This window comes from Taeniopygia guttata, chromosome 5 (genome assembly GCF_048771995.1).
Source record: "Taeniopygia guttata chromosome 5, bTaeGut7.mat, whole genome shotgun sequence".
Lineage (NCBI taxonomy): Eukaryota > Metazoa > Chordata > Aves > Passeriformes > Estrildidae > Taeniopygia > Taeniopygia guttata.
The window spans coordinates 53381861-53405454 of NC_133030.1; the positions used below are offsets into that span (position 1 = coordinate 53381861).

A 23594-nucleotide genomic window follows, 5' to 3' on the forward strand; every position below is an offset into this window, starting at 1 on the left:
GCAAGCTCTAGACTAGTGACCTTGAATACCTGTGTGGTCTGACACGCTGCTCTCTTCACCCTTTTCTGAGGCTGCCTTGACTGTTCATATCAAGCTGACCTGGTTATAGATATGCTTCATTGCAGCATAGGAATAACCTTCTTGTTTGATCTTGTAAAGCCATCTTCCACACATCAAAGTAAAAGAACTAGGGAATTTTATTCAGTTTTTCCTTCCTCCCATACCTTCTACAGCTGATTTCTTGAGCTACTAAAAATAAACATTCCCTCTTTGTTCCCACCCTGGAGAAAAGTTTGTTTACATGATAAGAACCCACCCAGGAAGACAGAAACACTTTTCAAATAGTCATGATAATGCATAAGTCCTTGTTATATATCACACAAAGAAAATATTTGAGAGAGCTCACCATGCTTGTACTTCTAGGAAGAGACGCAGATTTTGTGGCTGGCATTCCTTTGCTTTGAGAAATCATAATTTCTACTGGCAAGCCAGGTCTTGTTCTGCATGAGACACCATTATCAAATGACCTGAGAGAGGGACTTGTATCCAGGGACAACGATTTCTCTAATTTGTGTGGTCGTGCTCCAGCCACGATGTCATCACTTCTCTGAGCCTCTAAGTCTACTTCTTCCTGTGTCTTTCCATCTAGAATGTTTTCTTTCCAGTTTCCAGGAGACTTTCTCTTAATATGAAAATCATCTAGGCTTCTCACACTGGATGGAAAAGTATTTTTCAGTTTGGCAGCTCGGTATGCCCTCAGGCTCATGGGATCAAGCACTCTGAAAGTAACTTCATTAATAAATTGAGAGAATTTGAGTTTAGCTTCTATTTTTTCTTCCACAACAGACAATGAACTTGATGATCCTTGACTCACCAAGCTCAAGTCAGATGCAGAGGAGCTGCTTTTCTTGTGGGTCTTCTGCCTCTGGAGCTTTTGGCTCGTGTTTCCCACTTCTGCTGGATACAGAGAAGAGTGTTCCAGTCCGTGAGTTTTTTCACCCCCTTTCTGACAGTGCTTTGATCGATGGAGTCGATAGCCTTCATCCTTATTTTTGCTTTTAACAAAGCTTTTAGCTTCTGACCTTGTGCTGCCCTGTAACTCAAAGCTGTCCTCACTGGAGCTGCAGCGTTTTGAGTAACTGTTCATTGTCAAATCTCCAGAGAGGATCCTCTCTGCATCGGTTCCTACTTCTGGCGCACATGCAGCAGTGCATGCACTGCATGCTCTTTCTTCACTCACCCTGCCACCCCCCTCTTGCTTGGCTGGTCTTCCAGGCACAGCACCCTCTGGCTTAACTGGGGAAATGGAGCCTTTCGACAGCAACTCCATTTACTTTCGTGTCTGTGTGTCAAATACTGGCACTGAAAGAGGGAGTCCCATAAATCCTCCTCTAACTTGTAAGACAACAGGTATGTCTTTGGAAGCGTAACAATGCACCCACCACATTTTGTCCCATATGCACCCCAAATCGTGCATATGTTTCATCATTAGATCAATAGCAAATTCTCATCATTTTAATTAACCATACTAATGAGCAGAATCTATAGGGCATGCAAATTTTCCAGGGTATTGAGTGTTCAGTGGATGAGCATGGGCTTTCATTGACCCAAAGCAACATATGATATATCCCTGTTTGTTGAACTGGAAATCAAACTACCATGATGTTGATCAATTCTCACTAAGTAAAGTCTGGGCTGGTTCTGTTTCAGGGCTTTTTAAAATCCAATAGTAGAGAAGGTCATGCTATATTGTTCTAATGCTACTAGTGTTTGCTGTTCTATTAAAAAAGTTAGTGACAAATCTGCTAGATCTGCTAGAAAAGCAAATCAAACGTGATCCTCACTTTCTACCTGCTTTTTTTTTTTTGCCATAACTTTAATTCTAAAATAATTTTTAAAGGTTAGGATCCAAAGCAAGGCGCAATATTTCAACATTGTCAGTGAGCTTGGAGTAGTAAAAATAAGTTATTTCAGTACCTTGTATATGAAGTTCTTCTCATTTTTCACTGTCTTTATAGACAGGCAAGTCTGAACTGTGAAGAATTTCTATTTTTGGTTTGTATATGCAGGAACCTAAGGACTAGTTTAAGTGAGATTAAAGACTATAGTCTGACTTTATAATCAGTGTGGATATTTGTGGTGTCCCAGTGATGTGTTGCCACAGGAAATGACCAGAGGAATGACTAAATGATAAATTTGAAAGGGTACTTTTTTGGGTTTTTTTGCATCTCCTTACTTCAGCATAAGGGTGAAAGGAAGTGATTTACCCCTTTTTGCTTGGTGGGATTCAGACCTTGCTCACATCACTGTCAAATGCAGCAAGTGGAGAAAGATAAGAGGAGAGACTCAGAAGCAGAAAACTGAGTGACCTCCCTTAAACACAAAAGCACATTTAAAAATACCATGCATAGGTGTCAGGTCAGCAGCAGCTCGAGCTGAACGTAGTTCCATGTGCTCATGAAGCAGACATTTAGGTCCCTCATTACAAGGCACTTTACTTACTGCCTAGAATTTATTGTCTCCACGTTGGTAATTCCAACACTCATTTGAATCATAGTTCATAAAAGCTGCTGAAGTGTTGCGAATCTCTCAAATTAACATAGTAAGTACATTAATTTTGCAAATAACAGGGGAACATGAAGATCCTTTTAACACATCAGAAATCAATTGCTTTTACTGGAATTACTTTTTGAAATGCTTCCATATTTCTATGGGACTGTGCCATCCCATTGCATACTACAAACATTATCCTGATCACAGAGATAGTGTGGATAAAAATGCATAAATCTTGCTCACAGTGTCTTGTTTTAGATGAATTTATGCCTCTGTCACTTGAATGTGAATGATAGCACTTTAAAGGACTGGCAAATGCTTTTAATCATCAACAAAAAGACTTTCATGCCCTTTTCAAAGCAGTCAGGGAACAATACAACACTACTCTCTTCTTGGAAAGCCAGAATTTCAGGATTTTTCAGTATGTCCAATACAGACTTGTACGAACTGAATGTAACTCTTGAAGCAAAAAGGATTCTGAAATATGCAGGATCTGTGCTAATCCATCTTAGGTATTTTGCCTTAGAGATCCATTAGAGCTTGGCAAAGTGCGAGTTCTGCAGTTTTAATGGACTTTATTAATAATACCTGCTTCAGAAACAAAGAAAACCTCACTGTTGAGCCAGAAGCTGTAGCTATTTGGACAAGAGTTGTTTTATTCATGAGAGATTGGGCTTCTTTGTACATGAATAAAGCTATGTTAACTACAACCTATCCATTTCTTATGTGCAAATTTTGAGGTATGAATTTTAAAAGTCTGTGGTACAGCCAATAAAAATGGATCATATAATTCTCTTTTATTGTCAGAAAAGAGGTCTTTTGTTCAGAGAGATATTATTTGCATAGCAGTAAAATATATGTATAGGTATAGATAAATGGTTATAGGTAATTTAGGTAAGGTACATAACATTACTGGGTGTCATACTGCTTATACTGCTGCTTCTCTTTCTTCAGATGATTTCTGCTTAATAACTCTAGACATATGACACAGACATATCTGATTACTAAGAAAAAAATTATCCACAGCCTCAAAATGGAATATAATTCTTCTTACTTAAATGATACAGATCTTTTCACATCAATCTCTTTGAATCTCGGTCAGAACAGATGCTATCAAAGTTTGTAGTAACTATTCAGTGTTCTCGCTCTTAAGTAAATTCACATAAACATTCTCTAGAGACTAGCTGAATTGCAGAAATTATTTCCATTATGTGTACAAATAGAGTAGCCGAATATTAAAGCAAAATATGCTTAAAAATAGGAATGTTTGATATCTTGAATTTTTTAATAATTGATGTTTGTGATTTATTTTTCATATGTTAAGTGACTTATTTTTTGAAGTGTTCACATTATTTTACCTTATATAATTAAATTGCTTTGAAGACATTGTGGATATAGGGAATTTCCTGTAACAATGCAAGCAGGTATCTCTGTGAATGGCAATACTTTGCTGCTGTAGTCTGGGCTGTACTCTTGAAATAAATAACTTCAGAGAGCTCAAATTACTACAATATGCCTCAGCTAGGTGGATGCTTGCCAGATGACTAAATTCTTCTAAACAGTCATGTTAACATTAAAATAATCTTAAGAGAAGAAGCTATGCATTAATTTTGCCCTATTCTAGAAATAGTGGGCACCATTGTTGGAATAAAACAGTATGTCTGCGCAAATCAAGTGAAGACTGTCTGACCTAAGTGACAGACTTCACTGAAAATAAGATTGTCCTTTATCAACAGCTCTGCCATTATCTAGTTCATTCACCTTAGATCAACACCTGCACTTTGGTCTGTACCTGCCATTAACTGGTCTTTAAATTAGGAAGGGACTGTATTCCTTAAATTAGGAAAGGACTGTGTCTTTCTGTGCACTTCTGTAATACCCAATCTTGCATAATGTGACCCTGATCATGGGAATATCTCCAGATACCATCAAGACTTGCTCATAAGTCCCTCATTTCTAGGGACTCAAGTGGATACAATTTGTAATTTTGTGTGTTGCAGTGGCTAAGATTTTATATTCTATTTTAGTGTTAATATAAGAACATAAACAGAGTGACACTGATCCTCTCCTGATGAACTGCCTGTTGAATCTGGTACACCTTTAAAGGAATGATAGTTAAGATCATAGCTTAAATGGGACTTTCATAATTACTTAGTATTGCATTTGACAAGATTGACGCATTCAGAAATTTGTCTAGAAAACTTGTTCCTTAGGAAAACATCAGTACTTTTCTAAATTAAGACTTCTTTATATTCTGAGTGTCATTTTACAAAGACATTGTTAGAAATCTGCATATTTTGTATAAACATGGAGCATAACTGTTACCTGCAAATATGACTTGATGCAATGGAATATTTATACAGACCATTGACTGAAGATTTCAAATTAAAAGATGAATTTTGTGGGAACTAAAAATTTGAAAAATATAAAGTCCACCCTCTCTTTTAAATAATATCTCTGGTTTTTAATCATCAGGAGATATTAACTTTTGCTAATTGCATTAAAAGCAAGTAAAAGCTATCTTCTATCTGCTGCAGGATGTTGTTATGACAACTATAAGTTTTTTGTGTAGAGCTCTGGAAGATATGATCACTTTTGAGCCAAAGTAGACAATATTCAACAGTTTTAGCAATAAGTTTTTCTATATCTAAAAGTATGTCTTGATACATGAACAAGAATATCTTCAGCAAATTATCTACAATAAAAAATCCAAATACATATAAAGGTTTTTTTTATATTTTGAGATTAATGAGAAACTTTTAAATTATTATTAAAAAAATAAAGTGGATCTGAATTTTAAACAATATTGAGGTTTATTTTAATTGCAATTAGGGCTGGCTCCAGAGCCTTTCACAGTGAGTAGACTCCAAGATTTTGGATGAATAATAACACTGTTGTCTGTGCTGTTCCTGTTGAAGCAAAGAATGAGTTTTTCATTATAAAGCTGTGTATTTCTTGTATTTGTGTTCCTAGTTCTCACTCAACTTTTCATTTATTCAGAAATATTGCCTAAACACCAGAGTCAAACTCACTAGAATTTGTAGGAATGGCATTCAGTTCAAAGTTCTCAGTTTGCCCTAAAGATATGTACATCAGCAGATACTCCACTCTTAAAATAGCTATATCCCAACTCTGCCAGTGCCCATTCTTGCTCAGATGTACTCTTCCCTCCTGCCTTAAATGAAAATTTTATCACATCTTGTTCAGTCCTCTTCACACTTAATGCATTTAATTTTGAAGTGTTTTATGGACTTTTCAGTTTTGCACTTCAGTTTACCCCTTTAAATAATACAGATGTTCCTCTCTGCATTTCTTTCCTACTGATGGTTTCCTTTCCTGTTTTTTTCTGTAATGGTTGTCAAATGCAAATTTGCTTTTAATATAAGGAAGGTTGCCTACACCAGTTTCATCATCAAGACAGTGTTTCCTTAAATTCTTCTCAGCATAAATCTATTTAGTTGCTCTCCAGAAACTCTACCACATTTTTAAATTAATGTGAATAATATCTATTTCTAGGATGCTAGACCTCACATAGCAAAAATTCAGTTTCATTAAATATTACTTTCACTATTTCTGTTTCCTTTTGGAACAAAACTTTTCTAATGGAGTGGAGATGTACTCAGTGTTGTATGTATTGGTTTTACCTCACTAGATTCTGCTTGAAAGTGTTTCAGCCCTAAGGAGAATTTAAGCAGACAGTTGCTTGGAGTCTGTAAGATCTAGCTGTCTTCAGGACCAGTAGAATGAAAATCCAGTTATTTTATTTTAATGCATGACTGCTTATGGGAACAAGTTAAAATGGATTTTTCCTTTCTTTATCAGTTGTTGGTAGATTTGTAACATCTTATGACAAACAGAAAATTGGACCAGTACTGCCACCATTAAATCAGTCTGGTTGCTTAACAAATGGTAGGCTTTGTTGGCATGAAAAGAAGGTGAAGAGCTACTGTGGTGTCTTAAAGAACAGAGAATTCTGTTTCTGTGCAGGAATCTGCATGGTGGACAGTGTCTGCATTCAGCCTTGAATCTAAATCTAAAGATATAATGGATCTAAATTGCTCTAAATTCTCATTAATCAACCTCTCCACCATGATGAGTAAAACATTTATCTGTTTTACAACTACAGAGTGACTAAACTAAAGGCAACAAATTGCTGTGTCATCTTTCTTGTCAATATCCTTAAGTCTGATTCATTTAATTTATAGCTGTATACCAGACAGAGCTGTGATAGCCCTGGAAGAAATCCTGAGCATTAAAGGGATGGCTTTTTGGTATAAATCCTGCACCACCCTGAAAGCAGAGCCACTGCTCCCTGGCAAATGCTACAGCTGCAGTAAAATTAGAGACAGTCACCCAACTAAAAGGCAAGCTATATTTACAGCTTTAAAAATAAATTAAAAATTAAGGAGAAAAATGCAAGCACAAAATGTTTTAATACATCAAATTTTTTTTCAATTCCAGCACAACATTCAATTGGACACAGGCCCTTACTGCACTCAATATCATCCTGTCAGAGCATCTTCCATTACTGAGCAAGCAGCCAAATTAGTATCACTTGGAAGATGCTGGCTGCTCCCTAGCAGTATAAAATGGCACCATGGACACAGGTTACTGTGCACATTTTTAAAGTTTTTCAAAGATATACACAAGGCACTTGTGGCAACAGCTAATGACATTTGGCTACCCTTAGTTACCAAAGGCCTTTTTCTCTCCCATGAAGAGAAATTTTCTTGCTGAGAAAAGCCAGAAAAAGGAAGCTGCAGACTGTATTTTTTTCCAAGTGTTTTAAGTGATCTTTTATTTATCCACAGTCCAGACAATGGACTGCCTGGAAGAGAGGAATACAAAATGATACGAGGCTGATCTACAGTGTGAGGAATGGATTAGTGGTCTAGTTAGGCCAAGCTTCGAGCATAAACGCTATAGCTTTTCCTTCATGTTGGAACTTCTTAGCACTAAAAAACTTGTGATATCATCTGCCTGAGAAGTTTTTGTTCTCATCCAAGAGAGATAGAGCTTCCTAGCGGGAAGAGGTTAATAGCATCTGTGAATAACAGTTATAACAGAATACATTGCATATCAGATTTGTGTTTAAGTGACCAACCGCGACTGCGTACCTTGACTGAGAATGAGTCCTCAAAATGCTCTCTATCCTCTGCCAACATCATCTTTTTCTTGCCCAGTTTCTGCTTTAGCCAGCTGCTCCATGAGCTCTTCTTCACACGCTGTAGCGTTTTTGCAGCCGTGCTGTGGGATGGGTAGAGCTGTAGGTCATCTGCATTACACTAGCACTGGATTCTGTGTCTCCAGTTCACTTTGTAGTTGCTTGGTGAAAAGATGCAAAATAATTGATCCTTCTGAGAATACACAGATGAGAAGTCTTAATTTCTTCCACTGCTCCTTGAAAATATGTATTTTTTAGGAAAGTGTCAAATCCTTTGAGCCTAGTCTTTAAACATGCCCTTCTTTGAGGTAGTCTGGCAGTGTCATGGAGCTTCCCAAATTAGGTATACCATTTCCCTCATTTTCCTCTCTCTTTTATCTCTTCTTTTTTCCCAACAATAATCATAATCATAATGATTATTATTATTATCATCATCATCACCATTATTATTGTCATCATTACCATCATTAAGAAGAGGGGAAAAAAGCATGAGAAAATTTAAGACAGTAGAGAGGAAGAATGAGAGGAATGGAATCAGTTTGTCATGCAAAATCAGGTTTAGGATAAAAATACACTGCCTTTTTCTTCAGGTGGAATGAAATTATTTCCCACTCATTAAATATGCTACATTTTAAAATTAATATATTTTATATACAAGTTTATTTTACTTTAATCTATTCCTAATTTATGCTGGATGCCTCAATCTGCAAGGTCTTGATGTCTCTGAAGCCATATAATGTTTTTTTCTGATCTGATACCACAAAAATGGTGAACTAAGGCTACCAGAAGTCCCTCCCATTGATGCTTCAAGGAATATTGAAGAGATCTTTCAGTACTACAGAGTTTTTCTTGTCATCTTTCTTTTATATCTGGAGGAATATGCAATTCTGATAATTAAATGTTAAATATAGAGGGGAGTTTAAGACTGGAAGATAAGTCTTTGTTAAATGGATAAACCACAAAGGAATAAGATGTTGCTATGATATTCTCTTCTTCTTTTTTTTTTTTCCCTTCATCCAATGAGCTTATCCAAATTAGTGAATTATGCGTTAGACCAGGTTGTTCCAGAGCATAATACAAAAATTCACACTTCTTTGTAGTAGGTAAAATCCTGGCCCCCACATAGGGACTTTGACTTCATAAAAGCAATAGACCTGTACTAGGTTTGCTGGATTTCATTAGGATCATTCTTTTGCAGGATTAGGAAATCACAAAGTATAAGGAAGGAATAAGCCTTTTGATCTGGGCAATCCTCTCTATCATGAAGTCACCATTTCCCTTTAAAGACTTCTTGAAGGCAGTTCTCTATCTTTCCCTCACCCTTCTAGTCTGCCTCAGAAATATTTATCAAGGATTGCTTCCTTTAGTTGAGAAAGTGTGACAGCTATGGAAATGGCCTGAGCTTGCTAGTGGCTCACTGATGTCTCCTTTAGTCTTGTGGGGATGGTACCATAAATATCACTATTTACTGGTCTTGTTATTACTATTCTGTGTTTTCCTGAGATTTTGAGAAGGGTTCTGAAATGTCAGACTAAACCTCTCCATTATTGGTTTCTAATTTATCAGGCTCTTCAGAGTTGGCCCCTGGGAAGTTTAATGTTGCTTCCTTTTGCTTGCAAAAGGAAGGATATATTATTGTTTACCATACCTAGAACACAGTAATTTTGTTATCTCAGTTTCCATTCTTTATCTCTGCATATACATAATCTGCCAAAAACCTTCTTTGTCTATTACACAGTAAATAAGGAAATGGTTGTTCCAGTTCCATGCTTCAACACATTCTGAAAAGTTTCCTTAAAAAAAGCTTGCCTGCATATAAATGAGTTGGACTGGAAGTATGTTTTAAAATTCCTTATTCTGAGTAATTTAAAAATAACTGAGAGAAATAAGTGTCAATTTAATAATAATAAGTGGCAATTTTAATCTTGACTGCTGTTACCATGGATTGTTGAGGGATGGATAACTTGAGCAGGAGGGAAGTTTTTACATAGTTTTCTTCAGAACTTAACTAAACAGTGTGATTTTTTTTGCAGCACAATTTTGCATACGTAAAAACTATGACAAATAATACTACTTGGAGGTATAGTATATACTTGTGCTAAATGTTTCCAGAATATTGGTTCTGGTGCTGTTATGCCTCAGATGCAGCTATAATATATTTCTGCTGAGGGCTGCAAACCTGCATGTTTTCAATCAGAGTTGCATGTCACAAGAACTGGTGATAAGCAGGTATGACTAAGTAAGGAAAAAAAAAAAAAAAAGGTCTGTTTGTATTTGGATATGTGTGTGTTTGCATACCAAATGTAAAAGTAGCCCTGTGCATTTCCTGTTCCTAACCCCTTTCTATTACAACAGTTGCAATTTAAACACGTAGCAAAATATTGTTATTTATTTTCCTTCCACGCCTGTAGTCCCACCTCATTCATTATATTAAAGAGACATGTCCATCAGAGCTGTTTAAATACTCCTGCAGAAAGCATGCTCCAGTATGTGCTGTTTATTTTAGCAAATGTCATGCATTTCTGTTGTTTCTCATGCAAACAATTTTTTCATCTATACTCTGATGGGTTTATCAATGTTTGACTAATACTTTGTATAATTGGACAAAGTAATGTACTACATATATTTTCCTTCATCATTTAATACAAACCTGAGCTAGGTTTAATGTGTATATATAAACTTTATTGAGATTACTGCCACTGCCTGAATTTTTCTTTCTTGAAGATATAAATTATTTTGATAATTTCATACTTAATGGTCAGTAGCACATTCAGAATACATATTCAGAATAGATATTCCAGTTTTGATGACATCAAATAGACATGTTCCATGATGTGCATTATGCAAACAAAAGATACATACCTCATTTAAAAAAACCCTACCATGACAATCAGTTATAAATCATTTCATTAGCTTTCCAGCATTGCAGCTTTAGGAAGCTCCATCCATATAATTTGCTCTCTTGTACCTTAGTGCATTAACTATTCCCTTTTAAAGACAGTAATGTCTGCCAAATGAAACAACAGAGCATGTTAATTCATATTTAAAGCAGGCATCCAGTTGTCATATTGCAGCACCACTAATTCAAGGCTGAAGACTTCTTTGCTACCTTTTATGAATTTTAAATTAAAAAAAAAACAAACGTGCAGTAAAGAGAAAGAAATACTTACTTGAGGAGGATTCTGCAAGCTCCGTTCTGCTAGTCCACAGACCAAAATGATGGAGCCAGATTTAGAAGTCGCTTATTAGGTGCATGCTGCTTCAACAGTTCCAGCTTTTCTTTTTTTTTTTACTGAAAGACGGAATCGTTTTCTTTTAATGAAGCCAGCACAGAATATGCTGCCCACGTTGCTATGAGAGACTAAACTTGCAGAGCAAAGTCTGGCAATTTCAAAATAACTTACCAGGGGTCATTCATTCTCAACCTGCCACTGCTTTTCTGTGTAGTCACAAACTTTGGCAGCATCAAAGCAAGATCATGGAATGTCATAAATGCAGGAAATTACCAGTTGGTCATGCACACTTGAGACTGAAAGTGATTGAGGCAGCAGTGTTTGTGAATATATGTATAAAACCAAGTTAAGGCAAAATCTTTCAATTTGGAACACCCACTGAATTCTCTTAAAAGGGAACAAGGCTCTGATTAGAGTCAGTCTGCAGTACCTGCTACTCTCCTGGTGCTTGGATGCTATGTCTAGAGCTCCAGCCCTAAGAAAAGAGTGTAGGAACTGCCCCAAAGGGAGTACACGAACGTGAAAAACTACGTATCTTGTTTCACCTTTGATATTTTGAGAGAAAGACTGTTAAACATCACATTTTTTTTTTGTGTGTGCACACAAACCAAGGCAATTATAAAGATATGTAAATATGGTTATAAAATCATCCATATGTATCCATATATTTACTATATAAAACCACATACAGTTTTGGAGTTTCATTGATGTCAAACCATTACAATTATGAAGAGAGGTAATTATGGTTATAAAATTATCCACATGTATCTGTATATTTAATATACAGATATTTAATATGTCACCATTTAAAGTATTTAGATGCTTTCGTTAGGATCCTGTCTGTGAAAAGACCAAAACAAAAGTGTATATCATGGTCCAATAGTCTATTATATCTGAAGTATTGCACTGCATGTATAAATTCAGTCCTGCATTTTGAAACATATCTTGTCTTTTGCCCAAGAACGCTTTAGGATTCTGAGAGATCTCGGATCTATTTGTCAGTTGGAAATTCTTCTGAGTAGTCAGGTTTTGGCTGATTTGGTTTGCCCAGAAGACTGAATCTTTCATCTCTGATGTGGAGGTAGAGGTGAACTGTGATATTACCCATACTCTGCATCTTCCCAGCCTGGCAAAAAAACCAAACGTGTCAGAGGATATAGAAGGATAACTGGCTACATTAAGTGCTGCTTTTGAATTCCCACCTGCATCCCAGCCAGAGTGGGTTTGCTCAGAAGCTCCCCCTTACAATTGCTACTTATCCGCTGTCAGGAGATTTAGGTTTACTGCTCCCACTAAGTTTTGATCATTTTGCAATGTACAGGAACTCGCCTGTTTAAGGAGGCAGATCCTCACAGCAACCCAGGGGCAAACTTAACAGTAACATCTTCCTCTCACTACAAAAAAGAAAAAGTCTTGCTTCTTGAAAGGCAATGATTAATGCCTCTGGATTGACCCTGAATTCAAAACACAAATGAAAGTTCTGGAATCTCTCACTCACTGCTTCTAACTGCTGCAAGGTGCAGATATAGAGCAGAGGTTTGTGGCTCACGACTCTTCATTTCTTCAGTAGTAGAGGGACTCCTGTAACCACAGCATCTTGTAACTGCATCCCTACTCCTGTTCCCATTTGTTTTAACCAATGGTGACAAAATGTTTGGCTTTTCTTTATTCTGTTTGGTTTTGTGCTGTTTAGGGGGAGATGGGGCTGTTTGTTTGGTTTCATTTGTTGGGTTTTTTTTGGTGTGTGTTTTTTTTGTTGGTGTTTTGTTTTGTTTTGTTTTTGTTTTTTGTTTGGTTTTTTTTGTTTTGTTTTGTTTTGTTGTTTTTTTTTTTTTTTCCCCAGAGCAGAGAGGCCATTGCAAAATTCTGGAACAGTTTTTCCATTTTGAGACCTTTTGATTAACAAATTCTTCCCCTCAAGCTCCATTATGTCCTAGAAGAAGACTGGTGAGTTTGAACCAAGTGCAAATGTGCAGTGATTATATGTCAGGACCTCCATGTATGAGGAAGGGAGAATGACCACTGCCTTTCTTATGAGAAATGTACCTTTTTTCTCAGTGAGTTGACATGATAGAAAACATTACTTCATTTGCAGATTTTGCTTTAGCCATTACCAGACGTACAATTGGGAGGTTAGAGAGACAAAATACTTGTCAGCTCTGTGTGCATATCTCTTTTGCCTGTGAATCTTGCAGATTGAAAAGTGTTTTTCCAGATGTTGGTGGTCAATTCCAAATTAGCCCAATGGAATTACAGTTCCAGTTATCAAATGAAAGTAAGTCAAGGCAGAAGAACACCTTAATAAACAAAATATCTGTCATGAGCAACAAATAATTCCTTTTTTTATTACCTCCTTTTCCATTTCCCTGTCTTCAAGACTTCCTTTTCCCTTTGCACACGCTGGTGTGCTGTACCAAACAAATGTCCTTTGATTTCCTGCCCCTCTTTGAGAAGAGCTTTCTCCTGAATCTGTAATCCTACTGTGAAGTCCTGTACAGGACACATGACATTTCTCAGGATGAAGGGCTGGTACAGCCACTGAGCTTGGAGAAAGATACAGGATTTATGATCACCAGTGTGGCTGAGGAAACAGTAAAATGGTTGATTCTAAGTATATCTTGCAGAACACTGCTATTTAACCACTCATTCTTTCTCTTTTTGAAGTTTATTTTATTCCACCTTCTTTTCTCAGTAAAATTATTGCTAACAATAACCTCAGCAGCAGCAGGGAAAGAAAGTACAGTCAAGTCTCAACTTTGAATTTCAGCAGTCATGTGACTGAAGCCTTTGGCATTGGTCTTTTATGGGATCTGAACTGAATATTTTAGAATTAGTTCTAAATTGTGTGAGGTTTACATGTCATAAAGGTAAGAGAAAGAATCCAATGAAGCAGATATTTGCAAATTTGGTGTGCCAACAGGTAAAAGCAAAAATCTAGTGTTGGAATCCCTGGATGCTGAGAATTTTAAACTTTCCATGCTTAAAGGCACAGACCCACAAAAGAACACTGCATTTAACCTGAGGTCATGGAACAGGCTTTTAAAATTGATTAATAGCACTGGGATTATGGGGGAATAGTTGGTTGGAAGTGTGTAATATCACAGGGTGGAAAACTTAGAGTTTGGGATTTTAGAATATAGAAATAAATATGAAGCAAGATGGAGGTTTTAGGGTGGAGACAGGTTGTTCTTTACCTTCTTCTTCCTTCTTCGTCATGGGTTTGAGTGATGCTTTGTGACTGGACAGAAAAGTCCGCATTGCTGACTTCAGGGGATGAGTTACTGGGTTAAAAGGGAAAATTATCTAGGTGTCCTTTCTAAATTGGATAATTATTTTTAAAAACATTTTAAGAAGAGTTAGTTAGCCATTTTGTGCTTTGCTAATGAAAAAGCTGCTGAATTCACAGTAGTGAGACTGTAACATAGATAAGAAATAATAAACACCTGAGTCTGAGCATGAGACACTTGAGACAATATTCTGTCTCAAGTGCCTTCAATCCTGACCTCGAGAAATCAATAGTCTAGGGCAAGATTGATCCCAGTGCTCAGTTGGTCATTGAACAGTTTGTTGGTAACTTTATGCAGACAATATTCTTATTGCACCAAACAGAACAAGGATTAGATACTCCAGTACATTCCAGTTCAGCTTGGATGAATAACAGGCATTGCCACAGAAATACTGCCAGGAAACTTCAAGTATTTTCTAAGAGTCTGTGAAGAATGCATCTATAATGAACTTGGGTAAAACATGTTAAAAGAGCCACAACGCTTGAACAATAGGAGCTTTTGAAAGTTCAGTGTCTATTAGTGTTACCTTCTTTCAGCATAATGTTTTAAATCCTTGTTATAAATACCCTCATCACCTCAAATCTAGATATAAAATGACCAGACGTTAGTAGCTGGAAAATTTCCCAGTGCAAAATAAAACATAACACATAAAGACAGTTGGCTTCCCTGAAACAAATTGCTATGGAGTGTAAAAAACTCTTGAGAATTTAGAAATTTTACTAAATTTCACAGAATCACAGAATGGATTAGGGTGGAAAGGCTCTTAAAGATCATATATATCCAAGTCCCCTGCCATGACCAGGGACACCTTACACTAGACCAGATTGCTCAGAACTCCATTCAACCTGGTTTTGAACAGACCAGTTATGGGGCATCCACAACTTATCTGAGCAACCTGTTCCAGTATCCCAGCACTCTCACTGCAAGGAATTTCCTCCCAATATCAAATTTAAACCTGCCCTCTGTTGTATGTGTATACATACACTTATATAAATGTATATACATGTACACATATTTTGATTTGCAAAATAATTAATGCTTTCATGGGAAAAAGTCAGGAACACAGTAAATGAAATAACCACTTGTGTTTTAATATGGGGTTTTTCATTAAAGTGACCAACTATTACAATTAATTTAACATCTTTAATTAGTCTTGCTCATCCTCTCTTCACGGAATGATGTAAGCAGGAAATTTGGAGAAAGAAGTTACCCCATTCTTTTGTATGAGGAGTATTTTCAAATGCTAAGACACAGAAAGGGCTTGGGAATGGGCCTCAGAATCTTTCCCTAACAGTCCAACAACAATTGTGCAAAATTTTCACAGCCCCAGGGAGAGAGAAAGGGGGCTCTTTAGCAAATGAGCTAGCTAATTTGAGTTAGCAAATGTCCCTTTGCTAACTCAAAACCTACAGAGGAAAACTGTCAGGGTGCAGCCAGGGCCAGGGGCTCCCAGAGGAACCTCTGAGCCCTTGCCTGCCAGAGCCTTGTGTTTGCCCTGTGTTGTCTGTCTGTGTCTCTTGGTCACCCTTGGGGAACCTTATGTGTAGTTGGTGACTGGAGTGGATCACTGAAAGAAGAAGTCCCAGGAAGGATTGGTCCTGCAAATACTTTATATTGGTGCAGCAGGACTTTTGGATAAATATAAAGTCATCCCTTAAAACTGACAATCTGGATATTTGCTGGGTTTGACCTCAGTCTACAAATAACCTCAGCTGCTTTGAACCTCTGTTTCTAAAGAAAAAATAAAAATGCCCAGCTTGTATCCTGGAGACCTAAGTCATTCCTTGGCTGGGGGATTGTTCTGTCTTTCAAAGTCCTCTGGGATTGTTCAACAAAATAAGTGTGTCTCATCTTGCTGCGGCACTCATCACTGTCAAGTGTAATCGAATATGGGGAGAGAGGAGATAACCTTGAAAGAGGGGGTGTGCTGAAAAGTCAGGCAATGGAAAGCAAGTTCCCTTTCACGCGTGCACTCATCTTCCCTTCCCCCCAGCACGTTTATCATTCTCCACACATAGCCTGCTATCTGCACATCAGTCACGCTCAACTCTCAGCAGCCTGGCTACTGCACACCTACGCACAGATTCCCACAGTCTTCATTCATTTCAGATTTGTGGCAGCATCTAAACACCTCTGTTGAAACCCTAGCATACACAGAAAATTAATGTTGGTAATGAAAGAGTTGGTGGAGAGTCCACTCTTCTCCTGGGAGATGGTAGTTCTGGATACTTTAGGTTAGATTTTGTGTTCCAGTAAACCTTGTCACTTTTATTATTACAAAATAAAAGGCAAAAAAATGGCAATGCAAATGTCATATATAATGACTTTTGAGAAATACAAACTTTACTTTTGTCAAAAGAAGCATACAATAATTTGATGGTGTCAAGCTGAAACATTATTAAAAGTAGGGAATATAATATTATCCTGTTGAAGGTATTGACAACCTCCAATATAGCTTGGAGCATGTGCTAAGAACATGACCTGTTACAATCTCTACTTTCAAATTTCAAGTGCATTTTGTTAACTCTGCAGATAAAGCTACTAAACTAAAATGTTTTTGGATTTTAAAGGTATTTTATATCACTTTCTTTTTGTCTGTTGCTCCAAGTCTTTACAGATTTTCAACAGGATAGTATTCTTTATACCATCTGTAACCATCATTTTTCCAATATGTTGCCACTGTTGCTTTTCTAGCTATTTCTCCTACAATTGCCTCATGAAGATGCAGGGAAGGCAAAATAGAAAAAGCAGACCCCAGATGCCAAAATTATTTGTGAAAATGCATATGTCTGTTAAACTCTATTTAGGCAGCTTTTTGCTAAGTATATTTGCTGTACATTGTTAAATTTGACTCACTTGAAAATGAATCTTTTCAGGCCCTTCAAGGTAGAAAAGGGGCAATTATGGCCCTATATCATGCTAGATAATGTGAGAAATCATGTTTTCCAAACCATAAACATGTCTGGTTTCTAGAAAGAAGTTGTTTCTTAGAACTGGCATAGTACAATTTTTCTAATTGGTCTTTCTTAATCAAAAGTGAATGGAAATGAAATAGTATGCAGTACTATAAGACATTAAAGGCAGGAAATATTACTTGTGATTTAGACATAATGTCATTTCTTGGTAGGAAGAAGTTGATTGACTACTTCCAAAATAATTTTTCTTGCTTGAATGCCTGAGGAAATATTGATTTCTTTAGAGTCATGTTTAATCCCACTACTTAATATGACTATTGTTTTAGAGCCTTGTTTTGAAAAACCTGCTTTATTTGAAGAACAAACAGAACTTTCTAACTCACCAAGATCCCCCTGTAACCCTAACCTCAACCTTAGTCCAGTACCCATCAGCTCTGAAAACTAAAAATTATGTTTCAAGGTAGGTGACATTAACGTAGAGCTAATGGGACGTGACATCCCATTCTACCATGGAGCATGGCAGTTGCAGGTTGGTAATAGTGTGGGCTATTTTCTTTGCTGAGATGTACTGGGTCTCTTCCAGGGACTGATAGATTGCTTCTGCCAACAAAGAACACCTGAATTCCGCACTGGCTAAATGCTAACACCAGAAGATCAGAATTCTTAAGGTAATTCTCAGAGGGAAAATAAATTTTCAACTGTTTATGCCACAGTCATGTATATCAGCCCATTTTTAAAATGTCTCAGTCTTATAAAATTTATTCTATTTTAAATATCTAACAATTTATTTAGATTTCAGATCATGGAGTCATGTGGTTCTTGGGTTTAATTTATAAGAAGAGGAAGCTGTGTTTTAGCAAAAATACCTACTAATGTTGCAACTGCAAAGAAACAGAAGTAGGAAATCCCAAAATAAAGATCCAAAATTGATTTTAAACTAATTAATTAATTTGCATCATGCCTGACTCATAAAACAAGTTTTCATTAGCTGGAAATGATGGTTTGTTCACATTGCAATTTGCAGTTTAAAGATGTTTCAGGACATGATGTAAACAGCATAACCCCTCAAAAAACATGAACCAGCTCCAAATAGACTTAATGTGTTGGAAAGTGCTGATCTAGACTAAACCAAATTGCTCTTGGACCTATTTGATTCTACTGAGGAAAAATAATAGCATCTGCTGCAGTAATGATTAACTCAAAAATGCAAGTTCTAGGTGATTCTCTGCAGGTGCATAGATACTAGAGATAAATTTAATAAGCTTTTAATAAGTTTCTGGCAATGCGAAGGCTCAAAATGTCATCATCCAAAAGGTTATGTATGGATTGATGCACAATTTTTAATCATCCCAAAAATTCAAGGATCATCAGATATTTAGCTTGAATTTGTCATTAAACTGGCAGAATCCCATTTAATTAACAGATACCCCTTTTAGGATTGTTACATAAGAACAGTGCTGGATAGCCCTGATGCCTTATTACAAATCTGCCCATAGTGCTGTGTTTCAATCTTCCATATGAAATTTGGCAAAGTTGTGCTTTACACAGTAGTCTGTATTTCATGTCTTAACTGTTAAAGAATTACTCTGTTGCTGCTCTTGTCCTTGATGAATTTCCCTTCAGAAACATATTGTTTAAAGAAGCTTTCTTCTGCTAAAATATCTTTTATTTCTGGCAGCTTACTCTGTCAGATCATCTCTTACTTCTGTGCTGTCAAGAGGATTATAATGAGGTAGGCTGCATTAAATGATACAGAATAGAAATTCACAATCAGTCTGGGGAAGTATTCAGGTAGTGATAAAGGGTTGCAGGGGTAGATAGTGGACCAAAAAAAGAGTATCATTATTGCATTATCTGGCTATTGTTGCTGTATGTGGTCTCCTCTTACCTTCCCTCTTGCAAATCATAAGGATTGAATTTGAGTATTCATGTTTATTTTGCTCAATAGACTCGTGAATCAAAGTGTTTCTTAGAGGAGAAAGTTTGTTTATGGGGGAAGTCAGATTTTTACTTTGGTACTGTATATTGCTCCAGGATTTTGAGAGCTAATAACCTCTGCCCAGATTCCTACTGGGAAACTAAAATGATTGTCTGTCATTATTGTCACAAGGATGGATAAAATTATATTTTACATGGAATTTGCACCTTTGGGGCCTTTCATTCCTGCATAATATTTTATGACTCTTGAGCTTTAAAAAGAGAAAAGGAGAAAACTGGGTAATAGAAGCATGCCTACAAAGTTCAGAGCAGCCACCTCAGAGCTCCCAGGAAAAGCATGTTATGACATATAAAAATCTTACAGTAAGCAGTAATGAAGAGGACTAATACTGTATCAAACCCTTGAATGAACAGAAGTTGCTCTCTGTTGCAAATGAACTATTTTCAAAAGTGTGAAACTTGCCTTAAGTAACATAGAAGACCACAGGTTAAGAGGGGAAATCTAGCAGGTAGCAGGAATTGCTTACAGAGATTGTTATATGTGGGATAAGTTTGTATGAAAAAAGGCAGGAAGGGTGGATTCATGAAACTATTGAATTAAGAAAATGGATAAATTCTCATCCAGTGTAGCATACTTACCATATAGAAATGCTGATGTTTTCAGGCAATTTTGATGAAGATGTTATGCTGATTTGAATGCAAATTTGAGTATTTCATACAGTTTTAAGATATTAGAAGAGGATAATTTTCAGAAGTACTCAATGCTACTACTATTTAAATCTCAATCAAATCCCTGATGTTTCAGTGTGGTAGTACCCAAGCCTCCAGCACTGTAAGTTTTTTGAGACCCACTAATAGACAGAACCAGATTACTGTTGTCACCTGATTGTGTTTACTGACCTGAGGCATCAAGGGTTTTTTCAGTAGCACTCTGTGGTTAACAATGTCTTTGGTCTTTGCCTTTTCAGCCTTTGAGGAGGGGTTGCTTACCAGTGAGCTCTTGGGTCACAGTAACCATTCCACATCCCTCTGGGTGCATATCTGATTTGGCCAGGAGTTTTCTGATATAATCTGTCACCTTATTTTCCAGATGTCAACAATGTTCCTGGTTTGATGTGTGTTCAGAGAGAAGAAACAAGCAAAACATTGCTGAATGCCTGAAGTCTGGTAGATCTGAGCTGTGATCTGTAAGACTCTGAGTGACACAGTCAGCTCTAGCAGGTCATCCTATTCAAAGACACAATCCTCACAGGAAGATGTTTGGAAAATTATATTTCCCACATGAATGGAATATATATCTCACATAAAATCCTGCACCACATCAAATTAGGCTGCTTCAGAGGAAGGCAAAGTACCTTCCTTCCTGTAGCAATTTTCTCCAGTTGAAGACATTTAGACCCTATATCCCAGTAAATAATCATGCTAATAATGTTACAGTAAAATACAAGGGCTGCATATGAGGTACTTTATCAAGTCAATTGCTACAAACGAGCAAGTGAAATATTTTCCCAAATGCTCCATAATATTTGCTGTGATTGGATTGTGGTAATAATGTATTTACAGTTACCTGTCTAATGCAGGATAAATAAATGCAGAACAAGCAAAGTCAGAATTTGACAAGAATACAGGATATCTAGTTAATGTATTTTTATGTAGGTGAAAGAACAGACAGAAATACATTAGTTATAAAAGCTAAAGATGTATTTTTATGTAGGTGAAAGAACAGACAGAAATACATTAGTTATAAAAGCTAAAGTACTATTTTTCAGGGCAATGTACTAGATTTAATGCATATAATAGATTATGTCAGGAAGGCAGGTTCCTGTTTTGCTCTGACCAAAAATTGTTTAGACCTGACCTACTCACAAACTACAGCTGCAGAATTTTAATTTTCTGTTCATAAGTCCTTCTCTTTAACTGCAGGCTAAGAAGCTTTTGCCTGCTGTTTCTTATGCAGTACTGTGCTTAGCAGCAGTTCTTCCAGACTTTCCCAAGGTGCCTACAGTTAATGATGGATGAAATTATCTCTAGGTAAAAGAAGAGGTGTATTACAGTTTATAAAATGGCACAGATTTTCATTAATTGCTTTCATGTCATCACTGTGCTCAGTGTGGTGTAAATATGCACCTTGGTTCAAAGAAAGAGGTGTAACTTTGTCTGTGAGTAACTTTATCTGCTTCCATGAGTTAGCAGTTGGCTGTGCATCATGCCTTTTGACATTTATGTCTGTTCCACTGCCTGCCTAAGATGGTTTACCCAGTAGCTTCCCAGAATGAACATTTAACAGTACAATGCAGTGTACCTCCACCTCTGTGCTCATTACACCTTTTTATGAGGCAAAGTGTTCTGTTCCACAGGGAAAACTTTTTCCCTCCCATGTTGGACATGGTTTAATCACTGTGGTTTTGCTACTAATACCTCTATTTTGGAATAACCAATTCACTGAACTAATTGCAGAGCTATTTTTCCAGTTCATAGTAAAAGTACATTATACAATATTCTTAGCATAAAATAGCTTACAATGCTCTTACATAGCCAAAGCAGATTGTTCTTTTAAAATTGCTTTAGAACCACTGCAGCTCAACAGCTTTTGGGTCCAGGTTCCACTGAAGTGATGAGCAAAACTAGTCTTGGGATCAGGTCTGCAGGCTCTACTCTCGAAAGTTGAACTATATCTTTATACCAATAAATTAACATTTCTAGCACTGAGGCTGACTGTCACAATATAACTTTGTCCATACTCTTGATCTCTCCTAGCTTCAAAATAGAAAAGTTATCTTATAGATTATAGCTTGGAATGTTTATTTGTCCTTATTGATCCTCAGACTGTGTCCAGCATTTAGGCAAGGGCTAAATATCTTGAGTCAAAGCTGTGTCAGGCTATAATGTCATTGTAATAGTTTAGGTAATTGTTTTTCATTGCCTAGGAATGTTTCTTCATACTATTCACTAACCTGGGTCTGTCCACCAGGACAGTTATATTTCTCATAACTATCAAAAAGCTGCAGGAGCTCTATTCTATCACATTTTCTTCTATTCTTCTCCAATTTTCAGCTGTTTAAGCTCAGCTAAGGTAACAGCCTTGCTATTGCTACTCTTTTATTTCACCAAAATACACTGTTGCACCTGTTTCCATTATGTCTGCACCTTGAATAATCCAGTGAGCTCTTCATCCACTCGAGAGTCACAATCACATTGTCTTTTGGGGATGTTTCCAATTTATTTTTACCTCTCTGGTTTCACTTAACTTCAATGCAATATAATGGCTCAACTACTTTTTTTTTTTTTTTTTTTTTTTTTTTCCTGCGTTCAGGGCAAAAACTATTCCTCAGTAACTGCTTCTTTTACCTAACCAGCATCCATCAACTCTATACTGCTGATTTTCCAGAAATAACACCCCTTGAAATTTTTGTGATTTCTATTCCTGTTCCCCCCACCTCCCCACCTGTATTTTTACACTTATCTATTCTGCTTATTGCTTAGAACAAGTCTAAACTCAGTATGTTCTTTTATTCCTTAGTGCATGGATTTGGAATTCTAACTTTAGATACCTAAGCTGGACTATTGTGCCACCACATATAAATACAGCCCATGCCTAGGAATAGGCTGGCACTAGGATTTACAAGTTTGTAATTACAGATGATAAGTAAATCCCACAAACACCAAGTATGGATACTTTATTTCAAAAAATTGCCATAAAGTTTATGAAGTATTTTTAACGCACATTTCAGGAATGCTATCTCAACTTTTTGAATGGAAAATGTATTATTTTATCTACAATGTAGTTTAAGAGTTCAGGAGCTCTGGAACATATGCTGCGAGCTACACTGTACCCTGACAGTAACCAAGTAAATCCTTACACGGCCCTTAAAAATACCATTTTTTGCACAGCAATTTATTAGGGATTAATTAAGATTATTGATCAAATTTTGTGTTCAGTATGTATTTAAAGTCATTGCATTGGTCAGTCAAGAATTTTGGCCATCTCAAAAACACGGCATCAACTATGCTAAATAAAAGTGGCTTCAGCTGGAAATCTGCCTTCGTTACAAACTTTTGGCACCAGTGAACATTGTATTTTGAGTTCTTCTCAGTTTCTCATTGTCACTTCAAAAATAAGGTTTTGAGGATTGAAATGGAAAGAATGTTTACTGGAGAAGCTTTGCTTTTGAAAGGCGAAGGAGGAAGTGGTGAAGAATCGAGCAGCCAGAGTTGGAAGGGACCTCAAAAGTTTTTCTGGTCCAACCTCTCACGATGAGATCATCTAGCACCCTGTCCAATTGCATCTTGAAAACTTCCAGTATCACTATGCCTAAAGTAATTTTGCACAACTAAGCTGAAAATTGGTATTGCTCTAAGTTTCCTTTATTTAAAAGTTATTTTTAAAGTGGAAAATGAACTTTTATTTGGAACAAAACAAGCAAAATTTTATGAGTCTTGGGTAACATTGACAGAAAAGGCATAATCTGCTTAAAGCTTCAACTCTTAAAAAAAAAAAAATCAT

At 36.6% G+C, this 23594-nt stretch overlaps 1 protein-coding gene across 17 annotated transcripts in view; it reads right to left on the reverse strand.

The window, feature by feature from the left end:
- The window catches only part of BEGAIN (brain enriched guanylate kinase associated), a 159699-nt gene extending 148265 nt beyond the window's left edge, over positions 1-11434 (reverse strand). For 2 of the 17 annotated variants that reach the window (XM_072930425.1, XM_072930424.1), the window contains exons 1-2: positions 10888-11427; positions 7671-7878 (exon numbers count right to left, since the gene is read on the reverse strand). Coding sequence is in view for 11 of the 17 variants with exons in the window: in XM_072930413.1 (XP_072786514.1) it covers positions 407-1330 (924 nt within the window). In the remaining 6 variants the exon portion in view is untranslated. Of the gene's footprint in view, positions 1-406; positions 5463-7670; positions 7954-10887 lie in introns of all 17 variants that reach the window. The other 15 variants (XM_072930413.1, XM_072930414.1, XM_072930415.1 and 12 more) reach the window with 15 other exon arrangements.
- Positions 11435-23594: the final 12160 nt, after the last annotated feature.